Source organism: Phyllopteryx taeniolatus, chromosome 8, assembly GCF_024500385.1.
Source record: "Phyllopteryx taeniolatus isolate TA_2022b chromosome 8, UOR_Ptae_1.2, whole genome shotgun sequence".
NCBI classification, from domain to species: domain Eukaryota; kingdom Metazoa; phylum Chordata; class Actinopteri; order Syngnathiformes; family Syngnathidae; genus Phyllopteryx; species Phyllopteryx taeniolatus.
In genome coordinates, this window is record NC_084509.1 from 5,064,563 (window position 1) to 5,090,000 (window position 25,438).

Here is a 25,438-nt window from a genome sequence, read left to right on the forward strand (position 1 = left end):
AAAGTAAGAATGGGAAATAATTCTACCTACAAAGCTTCAACAATTAGCGTGGTCAGTTCACAAACGCTTATTGAATGTTGTTAAAAGGAAAGCTGATGTAACACAGTGGTAAACATATCCCTGTCCCAGCTTTTTTGGAACGTGTTGCAGGCATCAAATTCAAAATAGTGAATATTTGATTAAAAAAAGAAAAAGGTTTATCAGTTCTAACATTAAATAGCTTGTCTTTGTAGTGTATCCAATTAAATATAGGTTGAAAAGGATTTGCAAATAATTGTATTCTGTTTTTATTTACATTTTACAAAACATCCCAACTTCATTGGAATTGGGGTTTGTATGTTCTATACGTTTTGACTGTCCATTACAAGGGCTGCTTATCTGAAGCAAATTCTAAGTCTGTATGTGCTGTACTAAGTCCCACATGACACCGTTATTTTTATGATGCCAGGCTTGTGCTTTCAATTCAAGCATTCATTAAAACTATGACCAGTATTGTGCATTCGTTTCAAGACAAGTCCACACAGGAATACACTTTGACAACTCATGATTTGTAAAATTCAACTCACCGTCTGCAAACATAAGCAAGCATTAAGGAAACGAAAAAAGAGCAAAAACAAAAATAGACAAAGCATTCATGACAGCATGACATTTTTTTAACATCGCTTTTACAAAATAGTAGCATACTGATAATTCACACATATAAAACTACACATAGATTACATTATTTTACATGTCTTGACAAACAAATGAGGTGGCCTACATGTGAACATCAAAATTGCTAACGACTGATTAATTACACAGATGACCTGTGTGTACAGAAAAGCTTTCAAGTAAGTCTGAAACTATTTTGTTTTGCATTTGAAGTGAAATTTATCACGATCCTTTATAAAATAATGTACCATTTAGGGTTTCATTTATTTACCTTTAAGGGCAATAACTTTGCTGGCAGGGTTCATGATGGCGCTGTCTGCAGAGATGGGCCTACGGATGGGGTTGTTGGGATCGGCCATGTCAATAATGACAACCTGTGCCTGCTCACCCACCTTCTCTCTTATGCAGATGAACTTATCTGACTCCATGGTAAGAGTGCTGAACCCAATGTTGGCTGGGTTGATGCCCAGGTTCTGGAGCTGGAATATGAAGACTGTCTTAATAAAATATAAATGATAAAACACTAACAGTGCCAGTCGATAAGTTCTTTATGGCAGTATAGTTGACACATCACAGTAGTTTAAATTTTTGCTTTTTGCAAAGACTGAAATAACTAGTCCAAGTTTGAGCAGCGCTGATGCTCGTACTTTTGTTTAATTGTATCCTGCTGGGATACATTGGATTAAGAGCAGCGACTATTTGAATAGGTTACAGTTGTATTGAGAACACATTCTCACTTTCTGTGCATTTTGTTTAATTACACTAACTAGATGAAATGTCAACTCCATCTGATTAATTGAACAGTAATTAACCACTGATGCATGAGATAGTCATCACACTGCAAACAGTGGTGAGAACTGCAGACTAACTCATGATACTATAAAAATGTAATGATAACTTAGTCTCACAGTTTGGCAGTTTCTAGCTTATACATATCTTGGCAGAACACTACATAAGTGAAGAAAAAATATTTACACCCGAAGTATATATGACAGAGATACAAGCTGATATACTAAGCTGATTTACTAAAAAGTAAACATCTTCACGGAATGTGTAACTGTTCATCCATTTTTTATTATGGATTTAATATTTATTACTAAGTACTGATACCTAAATATTTTCCTTAACAAAATTTGTAACCTCTCCAATTTGTGTGTACAGCAAATCATGTGTACAACTATGAGGGTTCTGTATGATTTGAGTCAGAATGCAGCTGACTGAAAACGGCTTCGCAGCTTGCTGGATTTATCGTCGCTGTCATAATCGGCAGTGCGAATTTGACATCGAAACGTCTACCCACATATGTAACATGAACCACAGCGATGACTGAAGGCGTCATTTTTATTTAACTTCCGTGTGACTCAAGTGCCTATTAACGAAGCTGCGATTAGATGACGTGACTGCTTGCATCCCTCACGACCATTCATGACGGTACAAACTAACATTTTATAAGACGTGTGTAGGTCAAAATCATACTGACTTAAAACTGAAGTGCGGCGCAATGGTTTAGTGAAATTGGATGTCTCTTTCGCAAGTGCAAGACAAAGTGATGTTAAAATGCGAATTCGGCTGCCCGGTGTCATCGGTATAATAATGGAGGCTATTTGTTAGCTACTGCTAAACGGGGGAGGGGAGGTCATTCATTTGCTGCGGGGATTGACGTTAGCTCGGCTAGCGAGCTGTCACACCACTTCGTTGTGAGGAACTCAATATAAACAGCAGTCTCGCGTTTTCACGTAACTATTGACATACCTGTAGGTGCTCCTGGAAGCGGATAGGCAGGATTTGCGACATGGTGTTTCCCTCCGTGTTCTCCAGAGTGCCGAAATGTTGGCCGCCGTGCTAGCTAGCAGAGCAGCAGCACCGCGCTAGCTTACGACCTCCTTGCGCTACGTGTAGGTCGGAACGACTCCGTGGAGACAAAAAGACGAAAAAAAATGCACAGCTTAAAAGTGCCACCCAAACGTCGTGCCTGTAGGGATGCTCAATGTGTCAGGTTTTTCTCTGCACTCTCCGCACTGCATCAATGGATAGCGGATGTGACTACGGCTGATCTCTTGTCCAAAATCCGCAATGGCGGCGGAAACGATTTTCGAGTGGCTTCCCGATCCGGAAGCATCAAAGCAGCTCTGGAAGGACACTGAATCCAGACCTGAGCTGATATTGGCTTTTTTGCGCTTTTCATTCATTCTTTTATATAATGTATATATTATATATATAATGTATATATTATATATATATATATATATATATATATTTTTTTTTAATATATATATATATATATATATTTAAATATATATATTTATATATAATATATAAATTTTATATATATAATATATATGAGGCAAGTCCTTGCAGTTTGAATTAACAACATAAATTCAAAACCTCTACAGCGGAAAATGTTATGAGGGAAAAAGGCACACAAATCTGAAAAGTTCAAACTGTCAATTTGCATCAGGTCATGAAATCCAAAACTTAATGCAGCCCTATGGGGGGCACAAGTCAGTGCAAACTGTAGGCCGGGCTTGGGCCGGTCCCAAGCCCGGATAAATGCAGAGGGTTGCGTCAGGAAGGGCATCCGGCTTAAAACCTTGCCAAACAAATATGAGCGTTCATCCAAAGAATTCCATACCGGATCGGTCGTGGCCCGGGTTAACAACGTCCGCCACCGGCGCCGTCAACCTGCAGGGCGCTGTTGGAAATTCAGCTACTGTGGGTCGAAGTCGAAGTCAAAGAAGAAGAAGAAGAAGAGGAGGTGGAAAGCGGGTTCTTCGGCAGAAAGAGAAGAGGAAAACACAGAGCCTAGAACTGAATGTGGGGACTTTAAATGTTGGGACTATGACAGGAAAATCTCGGGAGTTGGTTGACATGATGATTAGGAGAAAGGTTGATATATTGTGTGTCCAGGAGACCAGGTGGAAAGGCAGTAAGGCTAGAAGTTTAGGGGGAGGGTTTAAATTATTTTACCATGGTGTAGATGGGAAGAGAAATGGAGTCGGGGTTATTTTAAAAGAAGAGTTGGCTAAGAATGTCTTGGAGGTGAAAAGAGTATCAGATCGAGTGATGAGGCTGAAATTTGAAATTGAGGGTGTTATGTGTAATGTGATTAGTGGCTATGCCCCACAGGTAGGATGTGACCTAGAGGTGAAAGAGAAATTCTGGAAGGAGCTAGATGATGTAGTTCTGAGCATCCCAGACAGAGAGAGAGTCGTAATTGGTGCAGATTGTAATGGACATGTTGGTGAAGGTAATAAGGGTGATGAAGAAGTGATGGGTAAGTACGGTATCCAGGAAAGGAACTTGGAGGGACAGATGGTGGTAGACTTTGCAACAAGGATGCAAATGGCTGTAGTGAACACTTTTTTCCAGAAGAGGCACGAACATAGGGTGACCTACAAGAGCGGAGGTAGAAGCACACAGGTGGATTACATCTTGTGCAGACGATGTAATCTGAAGGAGGTTACCAACTGTAAGGTAGTGGTAGGGGAGAGTGTGGCTAGACAGCATAGGATGGTGGTGTGTAAGATGACTCTGGTGGTGGGGAGGAAAATTAGGAAGACAAAGGCAGAGAAGAGAACCATGTGGTGGAAGCTGAGACAGGACGAGTGTTGTGCAGCTTTTCGGGAAGAGGTAATACAGGCTCTCGGTGGACGGGAAGAGCTTCCAGAAGACTGGACCACTGCAGCCAAGGTGATCAGAGAAGCAGGCAGGAGAGTACTTGGTGTATCTTCTGGCAGGAAAGGAGAGGAGGAGACTTGGTGGTGGAACCTCACAGTACAGGAAATCATACAAGGAAAACGGTTAGCTAAGAAGAAGTGGGACACTGAGAGGACCGAAAAGAGGCGAAAGGAATACATTGAGATGCGACACAGGGCAAAGGTAGAGGTGGCAAAGGCAAAACAAGAGGCATATGATGACATGTATGGCAGGTTGGACACTAAAGAAGGAGAAAAGGATCTATACAGGCTGGCCAGACAGAGGGATAGAGATGGGAAGGATGTGCAGCAGGTTAGGGTGATTAAGGATAGAGATGGAAATATGTTGACTGGTGCCAGCAGTGTGCTAGGTAGATGGAAAGAATACTTCGAGGAGTTGATGAATGAGGAAAATGATAGAGAAGGGAGAGTAGAAGAGGCAAGTGTGGTGTACCAGGAAGTGGCAATGATTAGTAAGGGGGAAGTTAGAAAGGCATTAAAGAGAATGAAAAATGGAAAGGCAGTTGGTCCTGATGACATTCCTGTGGAGGTATGGAAGCATCTAGGAGAGGTGGCTGTGGAGTTTTTGACCAGCTTGTTCAATAGAATTCTAGTGCGTGAGAAGATGCCTGAGGAATGGAGGAAAAGTGTACTGGTGCCCATTTTTAAGAACAAAGGTGATGTGCAGAGCTGTGGCAACTATAGAGGAATAAAGTTGATGAGCCACACAATGAAGTTATGGGAAAGAGTAGTGGAGGCTAGACTCAGGACAGAAGTGAGTATTTGCGAGCAACAGTATGGTTTCATGCCTAGAAAGAGTACCACAGATGCATTATTTGCCTTGAGGATGTTGATGGAAAAGCACAGAGAAGGTCAGAAGGAGCTACATTGTGTCTTTGTAGATCTAGAGAAAGCCTATGACAGAGTACCCAGAGAGGAACTGTGGTACTGCATGCGGAAGTCTGGAGTGGCAGAGAAGTATGTTAGAATAATACAGGACATGTACGAGGGCAGCAGAACAGCGGTGAGGTGTGCTGTCGGTGTGACAGAAGAATTTAAGGTGGACGTGGGACTGCATCAGGGATCAGCCCTGAGCCCCTTCCTTTTTGCAGTGGTGATGGATAGGCTGACAGATGAGGTTAGACTGGAATCCCCGTGGACCATGATGTTTGCAGATGACATTGTGATCTGCAGTGAAAGCAGGGAGCAGCTGGAGGAACAGTTAGAAAGATGGAGGCATGCACTGGAAAGAAGAGGAATGAAGATTAGCCGAAGTAAAACAGAATATATGTGCATGAATGAGAGGGGTGGTGGGGGAAGAATGAGGCTACAGGGAGAAGAGATGGCAAGGGTAGAGGACTTTAAATACTTGGGGTCAACCGTCCAGAGCAATGGTGAGTGTGGTCAGGAAGTGAAGAAACGGGTCCAAGCAGGTTGGAACGGGTGGAGGAAGGTGTCAGGTGTGTTATGTGACAGAAGAGTCTCTGCTAGGATGAAGGGCAAAGTTTATAAAACAGTGGTGAGGCCAGCCATGATGTATGGATTAGAGACAGTGGCACTGAAGAGAAAACAGGAAGCAGAGCTGGAGGTGGCGGAAATGAAGATGTTGAGGTTCGCTCTCGGAGTGACCAGGTTGGATAAAATTAGAAATGAGCTCATCAGAGGGACAGCCAAGGTTCGATGTTTTGGAGACAAAGTTAGAGAGAGCAGACTTCAATGGTTTGGACACGTCCAGAGGAGAGAGAGTGAGTATATTGGTAGAAGGATGATGAGGATGGAGCTGCCAGGCAAGAGAGCTAGAGGAAGACCAAAGAGAAGGTTGATGGATGTCGTGAGGGAAGACATGATGGCAGTTGGTGTTCGAGAGGAGGATGCAGGAGATAGGCTCTCATGGAAAAGGATGACGCGCTGTGGCGACCCCTAACGGGACAAGCCGAAAGGAAAAGAAGAAGAAGATGAAATCCAAAACTTCAGCTCAGTGAGCATCAAAAAGATGAGCTCCAGAAGCATGTTTCTGCTTTAGCTTTACTTGTGATGTCCCAAAGAGGGGTATCAGTGATTCTAAAGCAGAAAGGCAACCTACAGAAAAGGTCCACAAACTGGTCTGGGTGCTCAGTGTAATATGAGCAATAAAATTAAATAATCTACAGTATTACATAGACAAAATAATTTTACCAAGCAGATGCAAATGTCAATATACTTGATCACGACATTTTAGGATGCAAAAAGACAAGACAAATAAATGCATTTCAAGAAGCAGCTGTATTCGACTATAAAGGCATTTCTAATCCAGTGTCTCTAAGCAGTTTTCTTTGTATTTCAGTGTAAAAAGCCTAGATTCTATTAGAAAAAGAAACCATGAACCCAAAATAACAATCAAAAGGAAAAACTAAATCCCCATTCACCAGTCATTTTAATTAATATATAAAAACCAGTTCATTTGCACTAGCACTTTCCCTCAAAACAAATATATCTATCCATTTATATATTCATTCTCAAGGCAGTTGGTCATGGCCAAATTAATTGACCTATTGATGGCCATGTTTTTCAAAAAAGTAGAAAATATAGCTAAGAATTGAAGAAAATAACCAGCAGAAGCAGTTTAGGAACACTGCACTGGGCAACAAATATTTCATTTAGACTGTGAGGGGGGGGGGGGGGGGGAAGTCTGTCAAGGCAGTGTGGCACATGCTCACACTTTACTCTGGAACAAGTGCAATGCAAAGAGAATACATTTCTCACACATCATAAAACAACAACACAATCCTCATTCACAGCAATCTGGTAGTCCATCAGCATCCATTTGCTCGGTTCTTCCTGCAGTAGTGAAGGCTTTTTGTGCTGTGCTGTGCTGTGCCGGGAGAAGTAAATCCACGTGGTGTAAAGACACGGCAGAAGTCAGGGAGTTGGGTTCTCTGCTCAGTCCCTAATTATTTATTTTCTGTCTTCCAATTAGCATTAAATGAAATAATCTACCAGTTTACATCTGACAGAAGTATAGCTGTTTTTGAGGTGTTGTATGCTGAGAGAAAGCAGAGTCGCAAAATCCCAACATTCCAGCATCTTGCTGTTACAGTAAAAATGTGGCAAATAACACATCCCTGAATACTGCTTTATCAGTAAATGCAACTGTCAGAAGAGGACGCAAGTAGCAGAAAGACTCCCGATATGAAAATTAACGATGACAACAAAGCCGTACTGTGGCTGCAGCTGTAACTCTCAACTGATTCTCATAGAGGACACATTGGAAATAGGACAAATGAACGGGGGAGACAGGATCGCCATAAAAGTGAGTGATCTTTGAACAACTTGGATGGTGGCCTGAGGAGGTTCCCTGGGTTACCATTTACATGAAGAGTATGTATGCATGGTGACACGAAAGCAATGCTTGTGGGAGACGGAGAGAAGAGAACATGAGAAATCCCTGGGCTACATTAGATGGTGCAGTAGAGCAAAGGTCCCAGCAGGCCTCCATCTATCACATCCCTCTGCTACACCAGACGTGCATCAGCTATGTGCTTCTCTTTTGCAACTCCTGAATAAAGGCTGTGAGGAAGGAGAGGGAGAAACAATAAGGGTCAACATTTTGGTAAATGTATGCATGCTTCATTAAAATAGTGGCCTTCGCTCTAATAGATGTCATGCCTTAAATAATTGCCCAGGATGTTGCCCACTTAAACAGCATACTTCAAATAGACACCCCCTTTAACTCAGTGATTGTAATTGATAATTATCTTACCATTAAAATGCATTTGTTTAAGTAAAGACCTCCCCCCATTAAAAGTGCTACCTCTCGGACCCTCCGCACCCCGGTCACCAGCTCCTTCCCTCAGGTAGGCGCTACCGATCAATGCAAACTAGAACTAGTAGACATTCCAACAGCTTCTTCCCTCTTGCGATCAACTTCTTAAACACCTAACCTATAATTCCATTACAACAAGCTGGCAATTTTTTTGACTTGAGTTCGTTGTCACATTTCTGTGGGGCCAATTATGTATTACTCATGCACTCACTGTAGTTGTCTCGCCATGCTGCACTATTTGCATATACTGGCCACTCATGCCAGAGTAGCATCTGCTCCATTGCACACTGTTTGAGGAGTATGTGTAACATTTGCACAACCAACATTGTCCCAGATTATCGCACTACTCGTCACTTTAAACCGCATACACTCCTTGAAGTCTCAGCGCCCCTTGCACAATGTTCATTGCACCGGTCTATTGCAATATTAGTCATTCGAACTGCTCTAAGTGCTAGAGGACTCTGCATCTTTTTGCACAATTGTTTTTTGTCAATGTCTCTGTCTCCAAAGTGTTCTGTAAATTGACTGTCTGTTGTACTAGAGCGGCTCCAACTACCGGAGACAAATTCCTTGTGTGTTTTGGACATACTTGGCAAATAAAGATGATTCTGATTCTCTAATAGATGCCTGGTATTCTGGCTGAATAAACAAACACCCAAAATACTTGTTCCACCCAATGATGGTTTTGTATTCTCACCTGTTATGATTTCCTCCTTTACTTTTTGAAGTTCTTTTCGCACCTCCTCAAGGATTTCCTGCAGAAGAATTACCAGGAGTCACAGACAGAACTTCAAAAGAGTTCATTCATTTGTCAAAAGCTGTAGTTTGCGTGTGTGTGAGTGAGAGTGAGAGAGCACTATGCTCCCCAATGAAGTTACCTGTTTCATTTTTTCTAAATCCGAGTCATCTACTCCACTTGTGTCATTACTGTTGTTTGCAGGCTTCACCCTGTGCAATGACAGAAAACAAAGACAAATTGTGTTTGTGTTTTATATTAAAAAAAACTAAAATGAGAAAGTCAGAAACTGTGGCTAAACAATCCACAACATGACAACCAGCTACGAAACTTTCAAAGTGTCCGTAATTTGACCAAAAGGGGGCAGCACTGACCAAAACTCCCACATCCAATGGCAATACAACAAAATCATGCCCTGGAACTTCTGTCTCCTAAGGTGAATAGTGCAAACACAGAGTACATTCTTGTGTGCTCTATCATCTGTAAGCTATGTTGCCCAGTAGGCTGAGAAAAGAAATAGCAAGAGGAGTGAACGACACAGTGGATGGGATAATATGTATACCTGGAACTTTGGGACAAGGGGGTGGTGGAATCCATGCTCTTGGGAATGGAGTTATTCCTGTTAGTGAGACATATACACACTCGCTTCTTAGAATGGAAATGGTGGGCATTCACTTACAACATCAAACTTGGACAATGGTGCAAAAAGCATGCACATATTTGTGAAATTGCATGCACATTGATGGAGGACAACAGTTGGAGTGAGTTCTAACACGCAATGCTTAAATGAAACAGATTGATAATGACAGCCTAGTTACATGTGGATCATTAATTACCTGGTCATAGTGGATGATTTCTCCCAAGGTCTTCTTATGATCTCTGATAAAGATAAAGTTTTAAAAATATAAACATTGCATTTGTTTGAGAATGAATGGCGGCAACATCTTACAAATCCTGGCTTCTCACCAGTTTGACTTTGAGGCTCCGGCTCCTCCTGTGTAGAAAAAACAAAGACCTATTTACAGTGAGTCATCCTGCAACAGATAAAATGTTTTGTGCCCCCAGTGTGAAATTTTATCAGGGCCAATTTGGGGGGCTTCTTTGTGGGCATGGTTTAATTAGCAAATAAGCAGCTACGTACATTGTCTTGTGTCTTCATAGGGACTTTCTCTCCAGTGTCAGCTGCTTTTCTCCTGATGTAACAAGGAATTTAGCTTTTAGGTCAAAACCGAGTTCACTGTTTGCTTCAAGTTTTTCAAATGCATGATACAATTGAGGAAGAACATGAATTATGACCATAAATGCTTGAATTGTAACAAGTAGGAGACAACCATTATTTTTTGGGACATGGAAATGTTGAAATTTTTTGCTATTGCATCTACCTTCGGGCCAAGATGGCACTCATCTCACCCATCAGGTCGCCACCTCCTCCAACAGAAGAGTTGCTGCTGCGACTGGAATCTGCTCTGCCCACTGGAGCTGCAGCAGATCCATCCTCCTGCTGAGAATAGAAAATGGTTAGAATTTATACAATACCTGGTCTGTGGAATCTGACCACAACTTGATACACCTCAACACCACCAGGCCGCTAGAGGAACTACAGGCAGCCAACATAAAGTAGTACTGTGACAATTCAGCATGATGACACAGAGGAGGCTAGTGTCTATAAAGCATCTTTGGTGAGTACGATATATTCTATTTCAGGTTTTTATGTTTTTGTCATGTTAGTGATTGGGAAGTCATTATTATATTGTAGTGTAGAGGTCTGGAGTCGTTTGGAGGTGATGTATTGGAAGATACATGTTTAACTACTGTATGTTTCTTGCCTTAGTAATAATGGTACTCATCCTCAAATACGCAATAAGCCTCTCTCGCTGTAATGACATTTTTACAGTATAGTGCGTTTTTATATATTATTTTGTAAAACTTCGATGTGATAGTGGTGGAATTACAAGGTGGACTATGTCACTTAAGTCCCCACTGAAGGCCTAGATCCAAAATTCAGTGCTCGCCGCTGCAAAACCTGAAATGCTTGCTTGCATCAGTAGAATTGTTTCTAATGGACTAAGGGCGCATTCAACAAGAGAGTTTTTGTCTGTTTTTACTTAAAAAGTTCAACGTCCAGATGCAGTGTTTTTTTTTTTTTTTAAATGATCCCTGTATAACAGCAAAAACACCTAAAGATTCTGTTATTTGTATGCCCTATACTTATTTTCCATCAGACATCCCTATTCCATATTCTATTTGAGTTGAGAATTTGAGTATTGAGAGTAAGGCTTCTCTGCTGGTCACTGTAAATCTATACTTTGCTGGAGAAACTTAATCAAGCTCATGATCTTGAGCAACACACACAAAAAACAGCCCTATGTTCTACCATTCATGAATAAATGTAAATGTGCCTTTCAGTGTTTAGAGAAGTTTCAAAAACTTACAGTTTGAGACCATTTTTAAAGGTTTATGTTTTGGAGAGCAACATTGAAGTTGCCCTGTAAAAAGTGTTCTCTGTTTGGTCTTGTGTAAACAGGCTCTTTGTGATGACCAATAATGTAAATGAAGCTACTAACAGTGTTCACAATGTTGTAGTCCTTGCTTCATACTCACTTTAGATAGTTTACGAAGTTTCGCTCCTGCCAAGGCAGCAGCCAAGCCCCCGGCTCCACCACCACCTTGGCTCCCTAAATCTGATGGCAGAGGTGGGGGAGGCGGTGGTCCTCCTGGTGGGGGTGCAGCTGATGGGGGTCCTGAAGGCGGAGGAGCACTAGCAGCTGGAAGAGGCCCAGGTGGTGGAGGAGGCCCTGGTGGTGGAGGAGGCCCTGGTGGTGGGGGAGGCGCAGGTGGAGGAGCAAGGTCCCCAGGGCCCATAGGTGGAGCAGGAGGAACAGGTGCTAAAAAAAGAGATGGTGATCTTAGTACATCATCTTGGCCCTGAGTACATGTTTGTGAACTACTGATGACCTATCAAGACTCAAGGAAATAGTGACAGTCATGTGGCCAACTATACATAGCTTTAGCAGCTGACTACAAATGATGTGAATTTAGAAGTGGCACTGCATCTAGTATCAGGTCACAATTAGGACAAGGTATAATTGCATGCATATTATACACCTGCATCTGCACCCAACAAAGATCTAAACACATACATGTCACAGAAGAATCGGGAAAAAAACAAAAACCAATGTATCAGACTGGTGATCAGGTCATTTTTCCTGACCTGCTGCAGCTTGTCTCTCTCTCTCCAATCTCTCTCTTTCTTGACACTCTCGCTCATGTCGCTCCCGTTCTTGCTGTTCAAGCCTCTGCTGCTCCAACCTGCAAACACATAGTTGTCACCGCTATGCTGCTTCTTAATATGCAATATCAATAACAGATTTTAATATAGTTGAAAAGTTTATAAAAATAACTTACTATGAAAGGTGATTTGAGCAAATTTGTTACTTCAGAAATATGCATCAAATTGGTATCCCTTTGCATTAATCAGTAACCAAGAAGTTGGTCAGTTTCAAAAAGGTTGGTGACACCTGCTCTATACTATTTTGCAAGTAACTGTAGCTTACTAGTAATTGCAGCTAGTACTACAAATTGTAGTAAGTTTTGCGTATGTCACACCGGACGGTGGCGCTGAAATCATCTAATTACAGCATGTGGTTGCGGGATGACGTGTTGAATAGATACATGCCAAAACTGCGATTATGGCTCCAATGCAACAATTTTATGGTATCTCTGTGTAAAAGAGGCTTAAATTTGAATTTGATCCAAATAAATCCAAACAGCCGGACCATTATTAATCCCTGGATTCCCCCAGTAGGAAATAATAAACAAGCTATTGTCCAACATATTGGACGATGTATGCAAATCAACTGAAGTCATCAGTTAGAGTACTAAAACCAGTAATTGCAATGATTTACAGTTCATTATAAAGTACGTAATATAAAGTATACTGCACAAGTTGTGTTGTCGCCAAGAAGTCCACAGATGGAAACTGTGGCCTAATTCGAGCTGCTTCAATTCTCTTCGACTAAGTCCCCACCACATCTGCTATTCTGCAGCTGTATGCAGCACAGCTCGCATGGAATACAAACAACTTGAAAGTATACCGAAAAAAGGATACAATCGTGCGCAGTCACAGTCACTTAAAGCCTTTGCTTCATCATCTTACGGCAGTGGCGGTGGGTTGATCGGGACAACATCACTTACTACAGTTTGATACTTGTAGTTAAACATGTTTCTCATACAGTATTTAGGCACTCATCACGCCTAAAACCAGGAGTGCAAATAAAATTGACCTGCATGGAAATCTGTGCTTTATTCCCTAAACCACAGCTAGGCAGCAACAAGCAGGACAAACACTGGTTTGACAGGCAGTCTTGCAGGCCAATCACAAACCTTTTAGTTTAAATGAGATTAAGGGTTAATGCAAAGTCCGTGCGGGCCAGCATAATGGCCGCTACTGGAGGAGCAGTAGAGAACAGAAGGTGGGGCTGATGTGAGATGTGCTGGCCTTGTCTATTTAACATTTAACCTACAGGGCCTGACAGAGTTTAGCAGTGTCAGGCTAATGCCATCAAATCCTGTGCATATGCTTGTGCAAAACAACCAAGAGGACAACTGCAAAGCTTAGGTTGCATGAATTGACTGTTGATTGTTAAATGAACTTAACGGAGAGGATGTAATCTGAATTTATGGTATCACTAGACAGAACAACAGAAAACCTTTAAAGTGGATCTGGCATGTGAAGGCATTTAAAGAATATGTCAAACTCTATTACCTCCTTTGCTGCTCGATCTCTTCAGGAGATGGACCATTTGACATCGGGCGCGGAAGGGTTGCATAGCCTGCCAAAATACAATGCACAAAACAAATTAAATGTAAAGATTACTAAAGTTTAGATACCCACCACCAAACTTCTTTTTTTTTTTTTATTACTATGCTCCTGGTTGTGTGGTGTTTTATTTAATCTGATAACAGACGTACAGTACTCAAAAATAAATTTAACTTTTCAAATATTGTTTTGCAAAGTAAAAGAATAAGAGTGCAGTAATATTGCCCAGTAGAAGAGATCTACTGTATGTATTTGCGATGTAATGGAATGAGAAAATACAGTAAACCCCAATTTATTTGTGGTTTGCCATTTATGAACTCACCTATTTTCTTTCCTCTTTGTAATCAATTGTCATCTTTTTTGCTGAAAAACTGAAGAAAAAAAACCCCTCACTTGCTTACTTTCGGGCTCTTTTTATCATGCCCCTAAGATTCCACTAGATGACGGTCAAAGCACTAGCTAACAGGAAAGTAGTTATTGGTGTCAAGGAAGAACAGGAATTGTTGAAGACTTCGAGATTAAGATCTTTGCATGTTTAATAGGAGCCAAATTTGGCCTGGATTGTTAGTAGAGTTTATAGAGAGTCTTAGCCGCGTGTACATGCACTCATGGTGCCTTATTTTTTTCTTTAAAACAAATCATATAGAAGCCATTTATTTCTGGAGGGTATTTTTGTGGATTGTAGGGTAAAATGTGTAACATTTAGGCAATTATAAAAACTTTGGAGGGGGTGTCAATTAGTCACGGTTTTTCACTCTTCGCAGCAAGGGTGGAATAGCGGGGCTTTACTGGAAAATAATCTCAACTATGGCCATATTATTTTGTACATTGCCAAAAGTATTCACTCATCTGCCTTGACTCGCATGAGTTTACCGTAATTTCGTTTATAATACGCTCGAGTATAATACGCACTAACAAAATCGATCCCAAAAAACCCTTCCACTTATGTATAACACGCACCATAGATTTAATACCATCCATGCTCAAAACATGAATTATGCCTATTTTATTTGGTTTTTCAAATAAATATTCTGCTCTGTGTGCATGCGCTGATGTAAATCAGATATTTTTAATCAAATGTTCATGTCGCCTCTACCATTTCTTCTTGTGTTCTCATATTGGCAACAAACAGACAGTGATGGACTCAAATTACTGCTCAATGATACGTATGACATTATAGTAGTACTGTTGAAAATAGTACAGTCTTACCGGGTAAGAGCTTTTCTTTGGATTTCGTCTGTACTCTCACAGTAGCTTCATGTCAAACTGCCAAGCTGCTTCACGGTTCTGATGGCAACTGTGATCACTTTATTAAAAGCAGCAAAGTAACTTGTCATTTTCCTCAACACGTTTTAACTTGGGAGATGTGCTCCGTGAAGTGGCGGTACAAGAAACAAATCTGCCATCTAGTAAAGATGCTAAATTGGCATGTGTGCAGGCTCTGGCTACACCGGGGGATCCATCCTGGTGGCCTTTGGCCTTTTGGTCCAGTCCTCGTGCTGACAGCTCCCTGAGATGCTGTTCCTCACCTGGATATGCTGTACTCAGACTCAGGTTATAGGGCCATTATGGGATTATTTATAACCTGTATGTGTGTGCCTGTGTCCTGTGGACAAGTGGCGGGCAGTGTTGATTTATTTTGATTTATTAAAATTGTTGTGAAGCGCTTTGAGTTGTATTGTTTTTGTATGAAAGGGCCTTAAAAATAAAGTTATCGATTGATTGGATTAAATCCTATGCCCTTAAATGGACGCGACCACAGATATGACATCAGGTGTGTTCAGAAATACATTCCGACCGCACTCTGCGACATTCTGGACCATTTACAGATACGTGGATATTGCTGCGCCCGCGAGACCTCGTTATTCTGTGGGAAGCAGCGAAAGTTCCCCGTATTATACAGTGGGTACGGAAAGTATTCAGACCCCCTTAAATTTTTCACTCTTTGCTATATTGCAGCCATTTGCTAAAATAATTAAAGTATTTTTTTTCCTCATTAGTGTACACACAGCACCTCATATTGACAGAAAAAAAACAGAATTGTTGACATTTTTGCAGATTTATTAAAGAGAAACTTAAAATATCACACAACCATAAGTATTCAGACCCTTTGGCGTGACACTCATATTTAACACGGGTGCTGTCCATTACTTTTGATCATCCTTGATATGGTTCTACACCTTCATTGGAGTTCAACTGTGTGTGATTATACTGATAGGACTGGATTAGGAAAGCCACACACCTGTCTATATAAGACCTGACAGCTCACAGTGCATGTCAGAGCAAATGAGAATCATGGTCAAAGGAACTGCCTGAAGAGCTCAGAGACAGAATTGTGGCAAGGCACAGATCTGGCCAAGGTTACAAAAAAAATTTCTGATGCACTTAAGGTTCCTTAGAGCACAGTGTCCTCCATAATCCTTAAATGGCAGACGTTTGGGACGACCACAACCCTTCCTAGAGCTGGCCGTCTGGCCAAACTGAGCAATTGGGGGAGAAGAGCCTTGGTGAGCGAGGTAAAGAAGAACCCAAAGATCACTGCGGCTGAGCTCCAGAGATTCGGTCGGGAGATGGCTAGAAAGTCAACCAACACTGCAGCCCTCCACCAGTCGGGGCTTTACGGCAGAGTGGCCCGACTGAAGCCTCTCCTCAGTGCAAGACATGAAAGCCCGCATGGAGTTTGCTAAAAAAAACACCTGAAGGACTCCAAGATGGTGAGAAATAAGATTATCTGGTCTGATGAGACCAAGATAGAACTTTTTGGCCTTAATTCTAAGCGGTATGTGTGGAGAACACCAGGCACTGCTCATCACCTGTCCAATACAGTCCCAACAGTGACGCATGGGGCTGGCAGCATCATGCTGTGGGGTTGTTTTTCAGCGACAGGGACAGGACAACTGGTTGCAATCAAAGGAAAGATGAATGTGGCCAAGGACAGGGATATCCTGGACAAAAACCTTCTCCAGAGTGCTCAGGACCTCAGACTCGGCCAAAGGTTCACCTTCCAACAAGACAATGACCCTAAGCACACAGCTAAAATAACAAAGGAGTGGCTTCAGAACAACTCCGTGACTGTTCTGGCCCAGCCAGAGCCCTAACTTAAACCCAATTGAGCATCTCTGGAGAGACCTGCAAATGGCTGTCCACCAACGTTCACCATCCAACCTGACAGAACTGGAGAGGATCTGCAAGGAGGAATGGCAGAGGATCCCCAAATCCATGTGTGAAAAACTTGTTGCATCATTCCCAAAAAGACTCACTGCTGTATTAGCTCAAAAGGGTGCTTCTACTAAATACTGAGCAAAGGGTCTGAATACTTATGCCTGTGTGATATTTCAGTTTTTCTTTTTTAATCTGCAAAAATTTCAACAATTCCGTTTTTTTTTTCTGTCAATACAGGGTGCTGTGTGTACATTAATGAGGAAAGAAATGAAAAATCATTTTAGCAAATGGCTGCAATATAAGAAAGTGAAACATTTAGGGGGGTCTGAATACGTTCTGTACCCACTGTATATAGATTTGTAACATTAGACATTACATTTCATATTGGAATGAAAGTACTGTGGTGGTGGGTTGATATTTTTATTTAATATTTATTAAATTTGTTCCACAATAGTTTTTGGTGTGCAGGACGGTTGACTTCTGTGTTTTCTTCTGAACATGTTATTTTACTCAACATTTTTAACTTTGGAGATGTGCTCTCTGTGAAGTGGGGGTAAGGGAAAGAAATCTGCCGTCTAGTAAACATGCTAATCCGATGCCGCCAACTGATGCGGTAGCAACAGATGTATGATATGATATGGCAGTGCCCGCGAGGACGTTATGATTCTTAGGTGGGCAGTGAATATTGACCGTATTATATATTAATTTGTAACATTAGACATTACATATCATATTAGAATTAAAGTACACCTTTTTCCACAACCTCTAGGTACCGGTATACATTTATATAATGTGAAAAAAATCTTCCATTTTCCTCATAACTATGTATAATATATTCCATGGATTTTCAATGAATATTTGATGACTTGTTTTTAGGGGGGGAAAAAATCCCTATTATACATGAGAAAATACGGTAAGCGACATCCCATTCTTAAATCCATCGGGTTTAATATGACGTCCACTCTTTGCAGCTATAACAGCTTCAACTCTTCTGGGAAGGCTGTCCACAAGGTTTGGGAGTGCGTTTATGGGAATTTCTGACCATTTTTCCAGAAGTGCATTTGTGTGGCCACTCACTGATGTTGGATGAGAAGGTCTGGCTCAGTCTCTGCTCTACTTCATCCCAAAGTTGTTCCATCAGGTTGAGGTCAGGACCCTGTGCAGGTCAGCCAATTTCATCCACACCAAAGTCTCTCATCCATGTCTATCTGGACCTTGTTTTCTGCACCGGAAAGGCCAGGGTCACCCCCAATTTGTTGAGGAAGTTGGGAACACAAAGTTGGGAGGATAGACTTGTCTGAAATCTCTCCCCCAATCTTGTGGAAAGCCTTCCCAGAGGAGGGTAGACTAACATCGTATTAAATCCTTTGGATTAAGAATGGGATGTTACTTAAATTCATATGCCAGACAAGGCAGGTTAGCGAATACTTTGGGCAATATAGTCTATATTACTGCAACTTTGTGTAATTAGAATTTCCTCAATAAATAGGATAATAACCTGTACTTTATATTATAGTACATCGTATAAAACCACAAAGATGAGTTTTGATGGGTAGAATTGAACACTGTTCTACAACTTTCTATTGCTTTTCGGACAAGCCAATTGGGACAAGTGATTGATGTACCTTCTTTCTTTGTTCATTAAACTGTTCCTTATTTTTTTTTTATTTGTTCTGCTTTTCTTTCATGCTCAAACTAAAATAAACTAGCATCCTAGACTCTGCATTAATTCTATTTGACAACACTGTGATTAAAAATAAGTCAATATGTGGGAAGCAAACATGAAAATTGGAGAAACAACTTTTGAGGCTGCTTGAGGGAGCGAGAACCAGCACCTGCATCTGCCATGGAGTTGAGCACCTCCAGAGCATGTGTCATGCCATTGGCAAAGAGCGCAGCATCCTCTTTGCTGCCAAAGTTGAGCCCCCACACCTGCCGAGCATCCCGCCACTGATGGAAATTAGGTGTGGCCTGGTTGTACTTCAACCCTCTCACAATAGGACAGTTTATAACCACCTGTACAAAGACAAGGACAAAGGATCTATTCAAAACCCTGACTTACTCCTCTAACTAAAAAGATCAGAAAAAAACTGTGTATAATCTGGAAGATTCCTCAGTCACTGGTTAGAAAACCCAAAGTCATGGTTCATGCATCATGGTTCTTTATTCCATCCAGTAGGTGGCGTCAAGCTGATGAATGAGGAGGGAAACAATGATGTGGTTTTGAGTGCTGCCTGAATGTGCTGACATGCCATTTCACTATTTGTTTAACAGCCTCTGGATTCCACAGAGCACAAAGAGGAAAGGTGAGTATCATAGAGACCAAAACGCATTTCGAGGGAAAGAACAGGAAAGATGCATTATTACATAGTTGGCCCTTGGTGATCTCAATCTCCACTATTGGACACATTAAGAGAAAAGGGCCCAGACTGGGTAATGAGCCTTTTCCCCAAACTGTCACAGGAAATGCCTGAACAGGCCAACTATCTCACAGGAAACATCATCCACTTTAAGACTCTGTCTATGGGGAGTACTTTAGCGTGGTGAATGTTTAAACTGAGATGCTGAGGCAGTAGGCTGAATGAGACTGTAGTCAAGAATAGATCCCTCCAAACTCACTTAACCCTTATTACTGAAACTTGATGGCTCCACCTTTATCTAATGTTATCTCATGAGTCATCATATGATCTAGTAATAACTTAACCAGATCGTACTTGAATTGAATGATACTGATGTCCTTCGGTTGCAGGCGAAAGAAATGGAAAAAAAACCAGTACTTTTCGTAGTAAGAAGTGACTGTACAACAGCACTGTATTAGGTTGTATTTACAGTGGAAAAGTGTAAATGTAAAGTGTACCACATCTGTGGCTATGCTACTGCCACATTACATTTCTGGTTCTATGGCCACAAATTTATTTCGTGCCATTGCTGGTACTTTGTGTGCTGCTGTCATAAAAAAACACAAAAACAATAACAGACTGGTGGAGTTAATCATTTACAGTACATGCTCACTGAGCTGAAGTTTCAAAACATATACTGAGATATTGCATGATGATATCCATGACAGTTTAACCAAAATATGACCTCTGAAGTCACAAATTTTACAAAATTGTATGACATCAGATTAATTAAGAATTAGAACGCAGTTCTAAAATTACATCTGATGATTTGCTAAACAAATTGGAAGACATAAATCACAGCTTTATTGGGACACTGGGCTACAAAATTGCTTCTTCCCAATTCAGTTATTTACCAAATATGGTAACAGGACAAACAGCAACTTTAAGTTATTGCAAAACAAACGCCTGCAGAATTAGACCATAAGATTACGAACAAAAAGGAGAAGTAAACGCTTACACCCTGAAGAAACAAAACATGACAAAAGCCATGTCCACATGCCATATGACAGATGAGTAAATAAATTAAACATGCATGCAAGCACATTGCTCAATAATTCATAAATAGGTTAAACACATAACCCAAAGCAAGTCACTTTACCTGCTGGTCTGTCTGCATCTTGCGTCCCACTATTCGGAAGGCATTGTTGGAGGGGTTGTGATAGATCTGGACTCTGCTGAAGGTCTGGGATCCAGCACCTGCCGGCAGCCACTTCTTATTGCCGTCATCGTAGATCATCACAGTGGCCCGAGCCTGGCAGATACTCGACTCACTATAATGACAGGCAGAATACATTTCAGGTGTGTGACTTTATATGCAAGCATGAACAACATACCTATCAGAGTACCAATCTCTACCCTGACCAGGTTATGTTATGGCCTTGCGAATACAGTGGGTATGGAAAGTATTCAGAACCCTTTAAATGTTTCCACTCTTTTTTTTTTTTTTTCTTTTTTAAATAATGCAGCCATTTTCAAAAATCATTTTAAGTTAATTTTTTCCCTCAATGTACACACAGCACCCCATATTGGAGAAAGAGCTTGCGCATTCTGTGGCTCCGGCATAAGGTCTTGGCTCCTCGCGGCATAAAACACATGACTTCTGGCTCAGGCTGGCTCACAGCCTGCTCATCGCGGGATATCGAGGCATATTCGACCTGATACGATGTCGTGGAATGAGCAGCAAGTCGAATATGCCTCAATATGCCGCGATGAGCAGGCTGTGAGCCAGCGGTGAGCCAGCGTGAGCTGGGCCGAAGGTTCACCTTCTAACAAGACAAGGACCCTAAGCACACAGCTAAAATAATGAAGGAGTGGCTTCAGAACACTTTTCTGAAATAATCAGCAACAACTTCAACAATACTTGCAACAATACTGTTTGCTGTGGTTGACGAGTTCACAACCCGCCAACCCGCCCCAAATCAGATCGCTCCAGAACTCCTAACAGCAGATAAATGCAATGGATTTGCTTGTTATTTTAGTGAAAAAATACAATCCATCAGGTTAAATATTAGCACAAATCAGCAAAATGATACAATGATACTACATCTGAAGCCACCCAGGAAAAACTTGATTACCATATCAGAATTTGATACAGCTGACCAAAAAAACTGTAGAGAAAACGGTTCAGCAGCTGAAACCATCAACGAACTGTCTTGGCTCAATACCATCTGACTTTTTCAAAGCTATTGCGAAGTCTGTGCTAGCTGATTTGCAGCAAATAATCAATTGCTCACTTCAGTCAGGCGAACTCTTAAAAGTAGCTGACATTAAGCTTCTACTAAAAAATAAAACGCTGGACGCTTCCACGTTAGCAAGCTATAGACCCATCTCAAATCTCCCTTTCATACCCAAGATTATTGAGAAAGTTATTTTTAAATCAACTCGCCAATTTCTTGAACTTAAATGAGACTTCTTGGCAAATTTCAATCAGGGTTCCGAACTCATCACAGTACAGAATCTGCTCTTATCAAAGTGCTAAATGATATAAGGTTGAATACTGACTCGGGAAAGGTGCCAATTCTGGTCTTGTTGGACCTCAGTGCGGCTTTTGATACGGTAGATCATAATATACTGCTGAACAGGTTGGAAACGTGGGTAGGACTAAATGGAACAGTCCTTAAATGGTTAAGGTCCTACCTGGAGGAAAGGGGTTATTTTGTAACCATTGGAAGTGTTCAATCTCATCGAATGCCAATGACCTATGGGGTCCCTCAAGGGTCAGTTCTTGGACCCCTCCTGTTCAGCCTGTATATGCTACCCTTGTTTCAAATTCTTGAGAACTTTAATTTTGACTATCATAGCTATGCAGATGACGCACAGTTATAGCTAGCAGTGTCTCCAGATGACTACAGTTCAATTGAGGTGTTGTGTCACTGTCTAAAACAGATAATTAAACCACAACAAAACAGTGATAATGTTTTTGGCAATAAAGAAAAGATGATTGCTGTTAGTAAATACCTGGAGTCACTCTCTTTAAAAACCAAAGAACAAGTCCGAAACCTTGATGTTCTGATCGATTCACACCTGACTTTCAACAGTCATATCAAATTAATTACTAAAAATGCCTTCTACCATCTGAAGAACATATCTAGAGTGAAGGCTTGCATGTGTCAAGCAGACCAGGAGAAGCTCATCCATGCTTTTATCTCAAGTAGACTTGACTATTGTAATGGTCTTCTGACTGGACTCCTTAAAAAGAGCATTAAACAGCTGCAGCTCATTCAGAATGCTGCAGCTCGGGTTCTGACCAGAACAAAGAGGTCAGAGCATATTAATCCAATTCTAAAGTCTTTACACTGGCTTCCAGTCAGCTTTAGAATAGATTTTAAAGTTCTGCTACTGGTCTATAAATCACTAAACGGTTTAGGTCCTGAATACATGAATGAAATGCTGATGGAATATAAACCCAGTAGGGCTCTGAGATCAACAGAGTCGGGTCAAATAGTGGAGCACAGAGTCCAAAGCAAACATGATGAAGCAGCATTTAGCTATTATGCAGCACACAAATGGAATAAGTTGCCAACAGAAGTGACGTCAGCCCCAAGTGTGCATGTTTTTAAATCCAGGTTAAAAACTCTTCTTTTTTACCGTGCTTTTTAGAGCATTTCCACTTTTAAATATTTCTTGCATTGTACGCCGTTTTAATTGTATTTTTTTTTTTTTCCCCCATCTTTGTTTTAAATGTTTATAAGCTGTTTTTTTCTTTGTTTTTAAATGTTTTTAATCATGTAAAGCACATTGAGTTACCTTGTGTATGAAAAGCGCTATATAAATAAAAATTTTTTGCTTTCATAATTAAACTTCACGATTAAACTGTCAGACTACTGCAATAAAATCTTGTATTCTGATACCACGTCATCCCGTCTTGTACAATCACTGGGCTTTATCTTGTCTGGTATGTTCATGTACTTTTAATACGATACCGCTCGCAAGTAGGCAACAAAACGTTAAGTAGCCTAGCAAGCTACTGCTATCACTAACGGTTGTACGTAAACATGCTGGCGTTATGTCAAATCATACTCTAAAGATTCGGTGTGTGTGAAGTAAATAAAATTAAAATAAAGTAATTTAATTATAGTAAGTTAGCACTGGCAGCTGGTTAGAGCGCCTGCCTCACAGTTCTGATGACCGGGGTTGTTCAATTGCCGGCCCTGCCTCTGTGGAGTTTGCATGTTCTCCCCGTGCCTGCGTGGGTTTTCTCCGAGCACTCCAGTTTCCTCCCACATCCCAAAAACACACATGCGAGGTTAATTGAAGACTCCAAATTTCCCATAGGTGTGAATGTGAGTGCAAATGGTTGTTTGTTTCAATGTGCTCTGCGATTGGCTGGCAACCGGTTCAGGGTGTACCCCGCCTCCTGCCCGATGATAGCTGGGATAGGCTCCAGCACTCCCGCGACCCTTGTGAGGATAAGCGGCTCAGAAATGGATGGAAGTTAGCACCCATTATTTCTGTCATCTTGAAATGTCGGCTTGACCTGACTGATAAGAATATATGACATTGCACCATCTTGTGATCGGCTCGGTGATCAGTTATCGTTTTTTTAAACTTGCGGATTGGTGATCGTGATCATGTAAAGCCTAGTATTAGACTTCATTAGTTGTACAAGTGTAACTAATGTATCCATTGTATGTGGCCACTGGTCCAAAGGTTGACAGTAAGTGTTTCTGACAATGTCCTCCTCCATTTATTTTTTCTTAACCACTCCTTTCTTCCAGGTTACTGACTAACAGACATCAGTGTCTGAGGTCTCATCATGATAGTGTCTGTCTGTCTGACTTCTCATTTCTCAGATATAACCCAACCCACATCCTGGGTAGATCAAACATTCTCATCTGACCAACGAAGTCATTTAATGCAGGTATAGGGGTTGCATAATCAATAAGAAACAACAACATTGATATGACAGACAAGTGCAGAATCATTATGTAAAAATCAGTAGAAAAACTAAGAAACAAAATGTGATATATTATTCTTGAGGGGAGAAATATTTTACTACAAAAAATGTGAGGCACAAGACAACTTTGAGGTTAACAAAAACAGGAAGTTGTGCTGAGCTCTGGAATCTTTCACCAATTTCTGCATCAACCTCTGCAGAAAAACTCCAAAACGAGCTTTGATATCAGTAAATAATATGCAAAATGTATTTGAAGTTGCTTGAAGAACTCCACATTTGGGTACTTTTAATCTAGACTGACTCAGGTAGCACACCAACAGCACTAAACAAGGCCATCACAGACGAGGGAAAGACAGGAACAAAAAAAGATGACTACGTCCTCTCTTTTACACACCCCACAAACCCTTCACCCCCACAGTGCCTTAATCCATCTTTTCCTCCATCTGTCTCATCCATGAAACAATCTGCTACTCCTCTTCCTGTGACACAGCACCTAGACCACAACCCACTTCCTGCTGCAAATCCCTCCTTATAAGGACTGCTTTGGCCCAATCAATCAATAGTCACTCCCACACACGTTTGTTGTGACTTTTGCAAATGTTAGGTTCATTGTCTGTGTGACTGACTGTTGGCAGTCTGGGAAAACACAGAAAAGCAAGAAGAATTATTATGCAATACACTGACTGTAGTTGTTTTTTTTTTGTCCCTACCATTTAATTGTTGCTCTATAATGTACTGTAAAGCTTCCCGTAGAAGCAGACTGAAAAAACTGTATAAAAAAACAAAAAAACCCTCATGATTTAGGTGAAACACACTTTAAAAACAACAGGAGAAAACAAGTATAAATAAAAACTATCTACTACTTTCTCATACAACGTCAAAAATGACTGTTAATACTATTGGCCTTTTAATGTTCAGTGGGTAGATGGTTCCATGAGGTTAAAAATTAATTGTGGCTGTAGGATTAGACATCAAAAAATAGTGCTGGGATTCCTGATCGGATGAGCCTTGAGCACACTGTTGATGTGCGGTCAAGGGAAAGGGCTTATGGGAACTGGGAGGGGACGAACACTTGGGACTGTGAAATTGATACATTTTTAATAGCATAGAAAGTGATGGCTCAGGGGTGAGACTGGGAGTAAGCAACTGCATTATTGATACAACTACAGAGACTCTAAAAGCTTGTGTGGTGCACGAGCATACAGACGAGGTCATGGACACACCCTCACACCGGAGATATGAAGCGAACACTAGATACGCCAGCGCAATGTAGCTGC

At 41.1% G+C, this 25,438-nt stretch overlaps 2 protein-coding genes across 7 annotated transcripts in view; both read right to left on the reverse strand.

Moving 5' to 3' along the window:
- LOC133481797 (clathrin heavy chain 1-like) overlaps positions 1-2,763 on the reverse strand; it is a 28,086-nt gene extending 25,323 nt beyond the window's left edge. The window contains exons 1-2 of one of the 4 annotated variants that reach the window (XM_061780922.1): positions 2,404-2,762; positions 923-1,130 (exon numbers count right to left, since the gene is read on the reverse strand). In XM_061780922.1, the coding sequence (XP_061636906.1) occupies positions 923-1,130; positions 2,404-2,445 (250 nt within the window). In that variant the 5' untranslated portion in view covers positions 2,446-2,762. Of the gene's footprint in view, positions 1-922; positions 1,131-2,403 lie in introns of all 4 variants that reach the window. The other 3 variants (XM_061780923.1, XM_061780924.1, XM_061780925.1) reach the window with 3 other exon arrangements.
- A 3,826-nt stretch (positions 2,764-6,589) lies between these two features.
- Positions 6,590-25,438, reverse strand: part of vaspb (vasodilator stimulated phosphoprotein b) — a 34,394-nt gene continuing 15,545 nt past the window's right edge. For 2 of the 3 annotated variants that reach the window (XM_061781933.1, XM_061781931.1), the window contains 13 exons: positions 20,364-20,535; positions 18,701-18,881; positions 13,650-13,716; positions 12,096-12,193; positions 11,486-11,769; positions 10,267-10,385; positions 10,026-10,077; positions 9,851-9,878; positions 9,721-9,763; positions 9,447-9,503; positions 9,027-9,096; positions 8,846-8,903; positions 6,590-7,892 (listed from right to left, as the gene is read on the reverse strand). In XM_061781933.1, the coding sequence (XP_061637917.1) occupies positions 7,858-7,892; positions 8,846-8,903; positions 9,027-9,096; positions 9,447-9,503; positions 9,721-9,763; positions 9,851-9,878; positions 10,026-10,077; positions 10,267-10,385; positions 11,486-11,769; positions 12,096-12,193; positions 13,650-13,716; positions 18,701-18,881; positions 20,364-20,501 (1,230 nt within the window). In that variant the 5' untranslated portion in view covers positions 20,502-20,535 and the 3' untranslated portion in view covers positions 6,590-7,857. The remainder of the gene's footprint in view (positions 7,893-8,845; positions 8,904-9,026; positions 9,097-9,446; positions 9,504-9,720; positions 9,764-9,850; positions 9,879-10,025; positions 10,078-10,266; positions 10,386-11,485; positions 11,770-12,095; positions 12,194-13,649; positions 13,717-18,700; positions 18,882-20,363; positions 20,536-25,438) is intronic. The other variant, XM_061781932.1, reaches the window with a different exon arrangement.